The sequence below is a fragment of the Sebastes fasciatus genome, chromosome 11 (assembly GCF_043250625.1).
Source record: "Sebastes fasciatus isolate fSebFas1 chromosome 11, fSebFas1.pri, whole genome shotgun sequence".
Lineage (NCBI taxonomy): Eukaryota > Metazoa > Chordata > Actinopteri > Perciformes > Sebastidae > Sebastes > Sebastes fasciatus.
Window position 1 is genome coordinate 12,130,465 of NC_133805.1, and position 13,085 is coordinate 12,143,549.

The window sequence follows — 13,085 nt, forward strand, 5'->3', positions numbered from 1 at the left end:
AGGAAAGGGAAAAAGCACAAAAGCATAACAGGTCCTCTTTAAGTATTCAGGTCATGAAAGAAAACCTCACAGCGTACTTTCAGCTTCATCCATCCATTTTTTTATATCAGATAATTGTGTTGACATTCGATTGATTAGTTTCGATTCACACACATCAGGCTTCATGAGCCCTCACAGGTCGGAGTGCTGATAATGTATTACGATCTGGAGTTTATCCCACTGTGTCACGCTTCATACACGTGGAGAATTGTAAATTAAACCCTGAAAGCCCTAATCTCAGATTTGTTTCATGCTTCTCAAATGTTAACATAAAAGGGCAAAATTCTGCAAATCAGGGACTTTTCAAATGAGGAAAATAAGCTTTGAGCAACATGCCGTTCTAATTCAGTCGACGGGACGATTTTTGCTTTAATGTTTTGCAAGCGGAAAAAAATGCAAACAAAGCTTTGTGTTAACAACCGTGCACCGCCTGTACCTGCAACTAGTTTGTCAGTCAGTTGCAGAATGGAACAGAAAAACAACCTGCAGTTGTCTGGTTTTGATTTCATCCTTTTTTTGTTTTTGTGTGGAGTCGATATAGAGCCTTAATGTGTTTAGTGCGGCAGTAAAGAGTGTAATTAATCAGCTAATTGGACAGCATGCGTGAAAAGGTCAGCTGTCACCGACTGTCAGGAGCAGCCGTGAAGCATTATGACAGATGTCATGTTTATGTGGCCTCAGTGACTGATTGGTGCTTCCTCCTCCTCCTTATCTCCCATACTCTTCCTCCCTATCGTCTGTTTCTCCACATTTCAACACATCCTTGTTTCTCATTTTTCATCCCCCCCCCCTACCTCCCCTCCTCGCTCTATCTCCGGCTGTGTTTTTGCAGCTGAACGACGGGCGCTTCACGATGACACAGCTGGTCGGGATGCTGCGTGGCATCGCCGCGGGGATGAAGTACCTGTCGGACATGAACTACGTGCACCGAGACCTCGCCGCCCGGAACATCCTGGTCAACAGCAACTTGGTCTGCAAGGTCTCCGACTTCGGCCTGTCGCGCTTCCTGGATGACACTTCTGCTGACCCCACTTACACGAGCTCCCTAGTGAGTATTATGAGCGCTAACTCAATGTTTGTACTCTCGTGTGCATGTTTAATTGAGCTTGTTAATTTGATCCCCTTCACTTGTTTCACATGTGCATATGGATGCATGTGCGACTGCTCATGTGTGCCAATATTTGCGTTAGCGTTGCGAGACCGTCTGTGAAATGTGCATTAGCCTCTGCATGTGTGTGTTGTTTTAAGACTCTAGTGTCACCCAGGGTGTCTATACCATCCCCCTCTATGTGTGTTTGTGCATGTATTACTGACGTTGTGGGGACATACTGGAAATCTGTTTACACAGTCACATTGTGGGGACTCGCCTTCCTTTTAGGGACAAAATGCATGTCCCCATAACGAAGATCATTACATTTTAGGCTGAACACTTGGCTTAAGGTTAGTAGGGATGCACCGATCTGACTTTTTCAGTCCTGATACCGATGGCAATATACCTGAGCTTTGGGTATTACCGATCCAAGACCATTGTGCCTCACTGTGTGGAAGTGACTGGGATCATACTATGCGTAAGGTGACATCAGGCTAGACTTAAACGTTGCTTTCCTAAATTTGTAAAACAAAATGTGACAAATAAATACACAGATATAAATGTATTGAATTGTTATTTATTATTAAAATAATAAATCATCACCAGCAACATGGTAAAAAATCTTAAAAATTAACAGGAATTACAATTCAAGTGTAAAACTATTTATTGCAGCAACAAATTGGTCAAAACTTAAACAGGAATTTCAATTCCAGTATATAATGTAAATAGTATATAAACATAGAATTGAATTGAATAGATTGGCTCCATTGTCACCGATATCCGATCCAGGTATTTGACTCAGTATCGGCCCGATATACGATCAGGTATCGGTGCATCCGTAAAGGATAGGGTAAAGTTAGGTTTAGGTTACGGTTATGGTTAGGATTTGGGTAATTCTACCAGGTAATGAATGTAAGTCAATGTAATGTCCTCTAAAGTGATGATGACTCTGTGTGCAGGGAGGAAAGATTCCCATCCGGTGGACGGCGCCAGAGGCCATCGCCTTCAGGAAGTTCACCTCCGCCAGCGACGTGTGGAGTTACGGCATCGTCATGTGGGAGGTGGTGTCCTACGGGGAGAGGCCATACTGGGACATGAGCAACCAGGATGTGAGTTAGATTCATGTTCCAACATACATCTACAGACCGAATGCTCATCCAGGGAGTTTTATGTCTAAGTTTAGGGCCGGCTGAGAGTTTCTCTGAGCTGTTGCCGCTTTGATTTCCAGCGTGACATGTTGGACCTGGGCCCGTTCTGCTGTCTTTATCTGCTCATTGCAGATGCTGGTGCAGCTGTGTGTCTGTGTTCTAGTTTTTTTACCACCTTATTTACAGCCCTAGCCTGCCCACCCTCTACAAATCCATACTGCAAAGCCTCCCTCACACACACACACACACACACACAAAGGAGAACTCTGGAAAATGCTTTATTTTTTTTTTACAGCCGTTGTTACCTGTAGGCTATCTGCTCTGCACAGACATCGTAACTACAGCAGTGAGCTCTCAGGGAAAGAAAAAGAAATCTCCTGGTTCCTCCTCCATGAACAAAGCACTGGAGCATGTGTACACCTCCACTTTATTCTCTGAGGAATATCCGCTCTGTATTGCGCTTCAAAAACAGAGTTGTAATGCTGATAGCAATAAAGCAAAACAAAAAAAAGGAGCCAGAATGAAAAAATGACAGTAATGTATGTATAACTTTCATAACAAAACCCACATGCAGTAATGAAAGCATCAAAGTAGAGGCCCTGTATTGTTCCCACTAGCCTTTGTGCCACAGTCATCGCTCAATAAGCAACAGAGTCAACAAATGCGAGATATAAACAGAGGTGCTCGCCGGCTGGAAGCACGACATAAAAATCAAAGGACAAGCAGCAGGAGGAGAGGGGCGCAGCAGAAATGTTTTATTGTTCCCAAATGGCAATTTTTTTTATTGTTGCGGGGAGTTAAAACCCATACAGAGCTTATGGAGGGAAATGCGGTTGCTAGGCGAAATCAAATCAATGCGTCAACGTTTTCATCCTCCACTTATTGTCTCTCCTATCAATCACGCCCGTTTTGAAGTGACAACTTTGGATGTACTTTATAATATTGTTTTTTAGAGTTTTTATGAAGATGCTGAAAAGAAGATTGGAATGTGTGACAGCGGGAGCCGAGAAACTGTCTAATGTAGGACATAATACAGTAACGGGGGATTATTCTTCCGCCACGCTAACAAAGGCCAAACAGAGTGAGCATAATACAAATGAGTCAGAGCCAAATGTTAACACTTTGTAAAAAGCACCACATGAAATTTGCTTAAATCCTTTTATGTAAGATATTCTTGGTCCATATTTTGCACTTGAAATTTTGTGTGCATTCGAAAGTGTTCACAGTCTTAGCCATGCTAGAGGCTCCATGGACGACAATGTCGGCCGACCACTTTGGTTGAAAGTGAAATATCTTTACAATTACTGGATGGATTGCGGTAAAATATTTCACTGATATTCATGGTCCCCAGAGGATGAATTGTAATGACACTGGTGATCCTCTAACTTTTCCTCTAGCGCAATAATGAGGTCAAAATGTTAATTTGTCCTCTACTTTGGTTTATGACAAAATACCTGCAAAACTTATGACAATCCCATTAGCCTCGGCTGTAAATGTTAGTACGCTAACAGACTAAATTAAGATGATGAACACTGAATATAAGAAGTGGACGTAGTTGGCGTGACGTCACCCATTGGTTTGTGCACTGCTGTTTTGAAGCCTCGAGTTTGGCCTTTGGGGTTTTTTTTGCAACCAGAAGTGACACTGGAATAAGATATTTTTAGATGACCAAAATGTTTCAGTTAACTTTCATGAATTGAAAACACACAATTCTAAGACGAAAGCACAGACAACTCCCAGACCAGACAAAGCGGTGATAGCCAGCTGTCAAACACAAGGTAGCCACGCCCTAAAGCCTCTCCTGCTTTATGGTCTATTTAACTCTAAATGGAACCATAATTTACTAAATGAACATCATGCTGTATTGAAGAAGACTTGAAACTAGCGATTGAGACCATAAACTCATGTTTACAATGTTTACTGAGGTAATAAATCAAGTGAGTAGTAGGCTCATGTTCTCATAGACTTCTATACAATCAGACTTCTTTTTGCAACCAGAGGAGTCGCCCCCTGCTGGCTATTAGAAAGAATGCAAGTTTAAGGCACTTCCACATTGGCTTCACTTTTCAGTCCCAAAGGTTGCCCACTGTGATGAACACAGTAAACATCAGCGTGTTAACATTGTCATTGTGAGCATGTTAGCATGTTGATGTTAGCATTTAGCTCAAAGCACTGCTGTTCAGCCTCTCAGAGACTTTTAAGAACGACTTCCTGTCCCTTCAGGTGATGACGGCGGTAGAGCAGGACTACCGGCTGCCCCCGCCCATGGACTGTCCCATGGTGCTGCACCAGCTGATGCTCGAGTGCTGGATGAAGGAGAGGAACCTGAGGCCCAAGTTCTCCCGCATCGTCAGCACCCTGGACAAGCTGCTTCGCAACGCCGCCAGCCTCAAAGTGGTGACCAGCACCTACTCAGGGTGAGTCTGAAGTAGACCAAATTAGCTTTCTCACACACTTTTCTTCAATAAGGAAAGATTCATGCATAGTTTATCCTTCAGCATTGTTCTCACACTGCCTTTCTCCACATTGAAGTGAATGGAAAGAAGTTTCAAGGCGGGCGGAAAGTGTTTTGCTTTTGGAAATGTGTTACATCTCAGCTCTTTTTAGGAAGGGCAAAGCACTTCACGGTTGCCACCTTGGCAAGTTTGCTGTGAGATTTCACAACCTTTCAGACGAACTTGCTGAATTTACTTTCTAAATAGCTACAGCAAAAAAAATCTCACTGGGTTTATAGGCTATGTGTGTAGAGGGTTGCACCAAATGGATGTTCATCTGCAACATTATCTTGCAACTTCTGACCGTTCTGAAGAATCTCAGTTCACAACAGCAACCACAGTAAATGCAGACGCTCATAGTAGAAATGTTATAATATTTGATAACACATTTGCTGGAGCTTTCATCATAAAGTCTGTAATGTTGGCTGTGTAGTTTGTTGTGCTGTTGGCTGACTTGGCAGACCTTTGATGAAAATATATGAATTATTCCGCTGGGTTTTTCCATATAGACACTTTATGCTTTTGAGGTTTTTTTTCCCACAATAACAGCTGAATAGTGCAAACACAAAAAGGGGTGATGCAATTCTCTCACTTTCACCTTGTGTGAAATTGTCCCCTGTATTGTATATGACAGCTGTGAAGTGCAGGATGAAGACTTCTCCTGGTGCAGAGACGTGCCTCTGGGTTGTTGGGATAAGATGTCAGAGTAAAAAAAATATATATATATGGCTGGCCTAAAGAGAGGCCACACCAAGGTTCATGCTTGTTTGGTTTGGTTTGTTTTATGCTTCCGGTTGATTTGGGAGGATATTTCTTTGAGCTGAAGGCTTTTTACAGCCAGACAGTCGTCTGCCTCTTTCTCTTCCCTTGGAAGTGTAGAAGTTGACTTATTCATAGGTAGCCGTCCTCACGGCGACGAGTTGTTTTTCAACTTTGTTTTCAGCGCGGCGCCTCACAAACACTCCAGCCGTTTTTCACTGACGTGTTTGTTCTGAATTTTGTTAGCCTGGCATCCAGTCAACAGTATGATTAGTGCTGCTTTAGATGCTAGATCCTCAGCTCTGCAGTGATGTATAATGAATCAAGCGCACATCCTCAACTCTGTGGCACCGACTATGCGATAGCTTCCTCGTTTCCCGACAGCCACAAAAGGCGGAATTCATACGTACAGCATCCAGGTCTTGTGCCAGCTCCTTGGCTCACAGTTTCACTCCGACACAAAGCCCCAAGGGCGATTCCTATGCCAGGGTTTGGGCTCAGCGAAGCTAATTGTGTGTGGAAATGTAATGGCTGACCTCGGTTTAATTCCCCCTATACTTGGCTGGATGCTGGAATGTAGGTGATAGGACAGACAGCAGCCAGAGCTGCTGATGTGGAAAAGCAGGAGGTGATGAAGTGTGAGTAATAAGGGAGATTGAGGAGAAGCTAAAAGAGAGGAATGTGTTTAATTAGGTTGCTAATGAGCTTTTTAATGCATCAGGGGAGGGCGCGCCCAATGCTGCGATGGGCGAGTAGGAAAGGGATATGTGTGTGTGTGTGCGTGTGTGTGCATGTTATGCCACGTGTCACCGTGTGCAGATGACATGCCAATGATTAATTTATGGCCTCATCTGTATGCAACAGCATACAGAGATAGACGGAGGAGCGGCGGGAGGAAGGAGAGGAGGAGGAGAGAGAGAGAACGGATCATGTTGTCAGAGCATGATTTAGGGAGCGTCTCCCGTGTTTTTGCGTGTGCGTGTGAACGCTCGCTCCTCCTCACCTGCCATTGGCTGCTCACCGATGTCGGGGCAGATAACCGAGGGAGAGAGAGGATATGAGATGCAGCGCTATCTGTAGAGCATCTTCTGCCACAAGGGGCCTTAAAAACAAGGACGCTGACCGAGCAACAAAGGACACACGGACGGAGGTTGCGGCGCTTTTTTTCCTCAAGATAGCCAAGAAATATGTTGAACTTATATTAAAACTGATGAGTAGATTTGGCTGGGTGTTTTGAGCTGGACTTTGTTTATAGCAGATGTAAATCAGCAGATTTTCTCCTCACGATGCTGTGTTTTTTATTGTTTATAACCACGAGGTCTTAGGTGTGTATATTCTACACCGACACTAAGATGGATTAGACCTTTATCCACCCTCAATGAGAGCACTTAGCGGAGCAATAATGAGCCGTATCTTTTGTTTAAAGTGGTTGTGAACCTGCTGGCTGACCTGTGCGGCTTTGTGTTGGCAGGGACCTGCTGCGGCTCGGAGGGACGCTGCCGGGGCACAACAGGAAGAGTCCGGACAGCAGTCAGGAAATCGTTCGGCAACAGATGAGCCAAACTCTCCCCATCAGGGTGTGAGCTGCTGCAGCGAAGCCGGAGGATACGGAACGAATAAAAAACTACCTAGAAACTCTGACGTGAAGAGCCCGATTGTAAAATAAAAAGAAGAAAAGAAAAGAAGGAGAAAGAGGACCGTTTTGGAATTTTCTTTCCGACTGGAGATTCAATGTCCGTTTCAAGAGAACTGTCCATTGCAGTGTGTGTGTTCATTACTTGACACTTGTGGATTTGTGACATAAAGCCAAACTTCCTATTGCCCCCCCTCTCAGGTTGTGTTTGCATGTCTGCATGTGTTTTCTGCTGGTTGGGAATCAGTCTTTCCTTCTCTTCCCCCCCTCAGACTGAGGACCGGAGAGAGCTCACACACAGATGATAGGATTCAGTGTCTAGACGATACAACAGTGCCAAGACAAAGCAAAACGTTTGCTTTAAAGCTAACTCTTAAGACAGCTCTGTAGACCTTCAATCCAATCCAAAAACACACACTTTTCATCTGCTTCCTCTTAAAATACCGTCTTCCACATGTACCGGGAGATTTACGTGTTACAAAACCTGTACAAAGCATCCGAGTCTTCACACCGTCTCGAGAGACGTAACTGACACTGTGCGGGACACGTCATGTGCATGCCAAAGTGGAAACTTCTTCTTTTTCATGACAAAAGTACGAAGTTCCACGTTAACTGTTGCTTTGGTGGCATTTTTAACGTCCATGTTTTTCCTAATCTTATTTGATTCATATACGCATTGTTTTGAATGCTAAGTTATTATCTATTATTGCAAAGAGGTGTTTTTTTCGGTGTGTTTTTTTACGAGCGTCGGGGCTTAACTTTTTTATTACAATGCTTGTTTTTTTCACACACATTTTAACGAACCCAGACAGACATGAATGAGTGAAATTATGACGTGAAATGTTCTGCTCGGAACGGAAATGAAAAAGCGCCTGTGGTAGTGCTGTGTTGTATATCTTGCTTTGGCGAAATGTGTCGCAGATCAGCGGGAATTAAAAAGGTCAATATCCAGATGATAGCTCCGTGACCTTAATATTGACCTGACCTACAAAACTCTAATGTAGAACAACAAGTCGCTCATTGGTTTATTTCTCCTGACATGTGTTTTCTTCAGCTCGCCAGCTGTCAGCGCAGTTCCTATCTAACACAACTGCCTGTATATAATACTATATTTCTATCAGACCGGTCGGCTCAGCATTCACAACCATCTGACCTGACTCTGGCCTCTCTATGACCCTCGTTTGTATGCTTGTTTGTTTATTGTTCAGGAGCAAACAAATGGAGTTTAAATGGTCATTACATATCTGAAACTATATGTCACAATGAAAGAAGAAAATGTGTGTCTGTCGGGCCAGACTTTTTCCTGTGCAATTAAAGGTGTATTAGATTGTAAAAAAAAAAAAAAATGGCAGAAAACTAGAACAAAAATAAGCATTTCTCTTTCAGTATTTTTACGATAATCATATGCAAATAAATTATTAAACCGATCTCTGGTATTCTCTTTGATTTCTCGTTGGGTTCACCAGGCTGAAGTTCCGGGTCTCCTCTCATCCGGCCGAGGGATGAAAAGAGGGAGTGTGTTTTACCTCCTCAGTTGGAATATCACAGAGGCTTTGGATGGACTCATTAAGGTTTAAGATTAATCAAAGGCCGCCGGTCCACGCCGCTCGCCAATTAGCGAGACCACAGGACCATTCTGGGGGATTTCAGTCTCTGTTGCTGCTGGAGAGGCTTCAAGTAGGCAAAGTTAATCTGGCTTCGCACCAAACGTCAATGTTGCTCGGTTTTAATCTGTCAGCCAGGACACAAACCGGGTCTCTTTCCGTACCAGTGCAGATGAGCGAAGCTGTCACCTTCTGTTTTTATCGACTGAAAGGGAGCTCTTCTGTCGGGTTCAGACTTACCCATTTGTGACTCGCTGCTCAGGCAGCAGCTGCGAAGGGGACGACTGGCGATGGTCGTGTTCTCTCCATGTTCCCTAATCATCTCGGCTGCTCTCACAGGATGTTAACACACACACACACACGCGCGGTCAACGCAAAGGTCTCATGTAGCACACGGATCGAAATGTGCAACACGCCGTAATGTGTAATTCCACTGGGTGACTCGCGAAGCGTGGCATTCATCACGTGTGTCAAAGCTAGGAGATAAATGCTTTGCGGTGGTACAGCTGGTCTTTCCGTTGAAGCAAGACAGAAGATGTGTAGACACGCTTGACCTTGGAGGAGAATATTTATGCATTCGAGCCTGCTGAGGAGGAAGTCTTCCAGTGAAAAGCTGCATTTTTCTGTTTTGAAGTGGGCCTTGCTTTTAATGAAGCCCTAAAACACAAGAGGAGCCTCTTTTAAAACATTTTTTGCTTGGTATTTCTTGAGATCTGACACAATGTCAAAAGCGAGATGTTGCATCCTGTTTACCATTAAACATTTGTAGCGGGCCGCTCACCAGAGAAAACACACGCCGCCCTCCATCTCAGCAGTGTTTTTCCACTGCCACATCTTTAAAAAATGATGCAAAAACGGCAGCGGACCTAAAGGAAAATATCTCATTAACGTATTACAGACCATTAAGTGATGGGAAATCAGCTGCGACAGCCTCTCTCAGAGGTTTTAATGAGCCAGCCTGGTGGAGGGAAAGCTGAGGAAGTGATGGTGGGATGAGAGTTTTTTATTTCACGACTGCTGGGCGCTCGCCGGTGACCAGACAATCTGCGGTTCGAAGTCAAATCCCTGCATCACCAGAGTGATCCCCGCGATTACTGCGAGATTAACAGCGACTCAGCTGTTATACCGGATGTACGTAATCACGCACCAACACCAGCCAAGACTACACACACACACACACACACACACACACACACAAAAAGGCCAAATGCATACTTGCACACACCCCACTCGCACTGATCTGTCTGGATTGGCAGTGATTTGTCAGATTTAGCTGCATCTACTCATGTAGGCCTCCTGAATGCACCAGTCAGTCCTCTCCCAAGCTCAAAGCACTCATTTGCCATCCTGTCCAAAGCAAGTTTAATGCCTCCAATTACAGGGGGTCTGCAAGCAGGCAGATTTGGAGCGAGGAGGCTTGGCAGGAGAGTTTGCTACGCATCAGGGCCTTTTAACAGAGCGGTGATTTGCTGCTGCTGCTGCTTCTGCTGCTGGTGGTGTTGCTGAAGCTGCCTGCGCCGGCTCATCAATGGAAAACTACCCTCTTTATGGCGAAGCGCATGCAGCACTAAGCCGAAACTATGAGGAGAGACACAAAAAATATCAGGCTTTTTAACGGCTCTTCTCCACACTCAGGAATGTGGAGGAATTTCTGCATCTCTGCACTGCAAAGCCCCGAATGGAAATCAAAGTCCTTTCAGCAATCGTTTTCATGTAAAATGGGCTGTATTTTAATTGAATATTCACAGCAGAGAGTGTGATGGTGGAAAGGCAGCAAATGGAGGGAGCACGGAGGAGATAGCTGCAGTAATGCTGGAACATAACATGAGATATGCTGCATTGAATATATGACAGTCAAGGGAAAACTTTTTTTTTTTATCTCCAATATATTCATTTTTTACTCAAATCAGTTTTGATTTGCGATTTTGAGTTCATCTCTCTTTATTGTCTCTAAAGATTTACATGCATAAATCACAAAGTGGCAGATCTTATTGATCCATATTCATATCATTGATAATATGCAGCAGAATTAGAGACATAGAATAAATATCTACATGAAACTCAGGCTTTGCAGGATCACTTTCAGCACTCCATATGGCATAAAAAATTAACTACTGACATTAAAACATTTATTTAATTTTTCCTATTCACAAACACTAATTAACCATTAAGAAAATGATGGAGTGTAATTTCCCAGTTTCCCCACGATTTTACACTAAATCTACAATTCAGAATAAAGCCACAAGTTATGAGACATTCTTCTTTTTTTTAATCCAAATTAATGGATTACATTTAGCATTTCTTATAACCAGATTATTGTAATCTTGTTAAAGATAATCCGTTACTCCCTAACCCTGGTCTTCAAGTATTATATCTGAACATTTCAGCGAAGCGGCTGACACTAAATGCAGCTGTAATCTTTGCTGCAGCATCGCGTCTAATGGAAAGTATAAATGGGGAGCTGCAAAAACAACTCATTACAGAGATACTCAATTTTCCCCTCAAATGAGTTGTTTCACATTTAATTAAAAAAGCCACACACATGCATGTACACACACAGGTCTGCGATGGTAAATAATGCCTCGCCTTTACCTCCCAGCACTTTCCCTCATGAGAGCCTCCAGTGATGCAGGGGCTGATGATTAGCATGACAGTGCACTTTGTGCTCAGAGAGGCTTCCCCACCTCTGCCTGTCTGTGGCTCCATCTCTGCAGTGTGTGATCCATTAAATGGCCTCTGAAGGCCCCGGACATTGATTAACGGGTGTCAGTACCCTGTTGAGTTTGAAGGACGGGATACTGTGCATCAGAGAGAGTGGCTGTTAGCAATTGGCTTAGCACAAAGACTGGCAACAGGGGGAAACGGCCCGACTCTAATCGTTTTAACACTTTTCATACAAAAGCAGAAGTGTAAAAATTACAATTTGACGTTTTATGGGGGCGTTAGGTGCCAGACTATTTCTTGGCCGGGACCTGTAACTTCTTGGAGTTGGCCAAGAAATACAGAGTCGAGGTGAAACCGGGACTTCCAGGTACTGATCCTGAAGCAAGAAAACCTCGTTCAAAATCCCATTGACATATGTAACTAGAAGGGCACTCGCCAAGGCCGATTCTGTAAGTGAAAAATAATGCGTCTGTGAATAGGTTCTGCTCCAAAATGTAATAGGTTCTTCCTTGGCCCATGCTACACCCTTCCACCGTGTTTCATGAAATTCAGGCCAGTAGTTTTTCTGTAATCCTGCTGACAAACAAACAAACCAAAATCATAACCTCCGTAATAACTAAAAATCCAGCCTTTCTCAACAGTATGAGGAGTGATTCACTCCGTTTATTACACGGCTTTGTTGAATACTCGATTCTGATTGGTCAATCACAGCGTTCTACGGTCTGTTATTTCTTTATAGCAGACCGTTGCTATGTATAACAGACCGTTGCTATGGGCGCAGTTCTGATGTCGGAGTCTGGAGGACCGTCTTTGTGTCAAATTATAGATATCTTAAGCAAGTAGCCGTGTAATAAGCAGGGTAATGCACAGCAAGCCCGTCATTGTTGGGAAATAATCCCCTTTAGGGCGATGCAAGACCCTTTACGCAAAGCCGCATCGCTCTGTCAGGGTTTATTTCACAACAATGACCGGCTCGCTGTACATTATCCCTTACATATTTAGATAAAGATGGTGATCATTTTCAAAAAAAGTAAACGTCATGCATTCAAAATGTTACTTAAGTAAAAGTACAAAAGTATAATCATTAAAATATACTTTTAAGTACCAAAAGTAGGTTATTCATTATGCAAATGTCCCATTTCAGAATATTAATATATGTCATATTATTAAGATTATTGATGCATTTATGTGTTGTGGGGTAATTCTAACTACTTTATGTACTGCTGGGTAGCTTCACCAATAACAATACATCAGAATGTATCTGTTGATTATATTTTGTATTAATAATCTGGATCTGCAAAGTAAGCAGTAACTAAAACTGTAAAACGAATAAAAATAATAATATTTCCCTCTGAAATAGAAGTATAAAGTAGCATAAAATGGAAGTACAAACTTTTACTACTACTACTATTATTACTACTTGAGTAGGATGTACTTTCCACCACTGTTTTTTACACTTTGTTTTTTGTACAAATTAAACTAACGAGATATAAGGTGTAAACCAGTGAGCTTTAGAGGTGCTGGTAGATGTATAAGGTGTAAACCAGTGAGCTTTAGAGGTGCTGGTAGATGTATAAGGTGTAAACCAGTGAGCTTTAGAGGTGCTGGTAGATGTATAAGATGTAAACCAGTGAGCTTTAGAGGTGCTGGTAG

General features: G+C 43.1%; 1 protein-coding gene across 1 annotated transcript in view; it reads left to right on the top strand.

The window, feature by feature from the left end:
• The window catches only part of ephb3a (eph receptor B3a), a 33,848-nt gene extending 25,257 nt beyond the window's left edge, over nucleotides 1–8,591 (top strand). Inside the window, exons 12-15 of the mRNA XM_074650676.1 lie at nucleotides 872–1,087; nucleotides 2,089–2,238; nucleotides 4,501–4,694; nucleotides 7,003–8,591. Of these exons, the coding sequence (XP_074506777.1) occupies nucleotides 872–1,087; nucleotides 2,089–2,238; nucleotides 4,501–4,694; nucleotides 7,003–7,114 (672 nt within the window). The 3' untranslated portion in view covers nucleotides 7,115–8,591. The remainder of the gene's footprint in view (nucleotides 1–871; nucleotides 1,088–2,088; nucleotides 2,239–4,500; nucleotides 4,695–7,002) is intronic.
• Nucleotides 8,592–13,085: the final 4,494 nt, after the last annotated feature.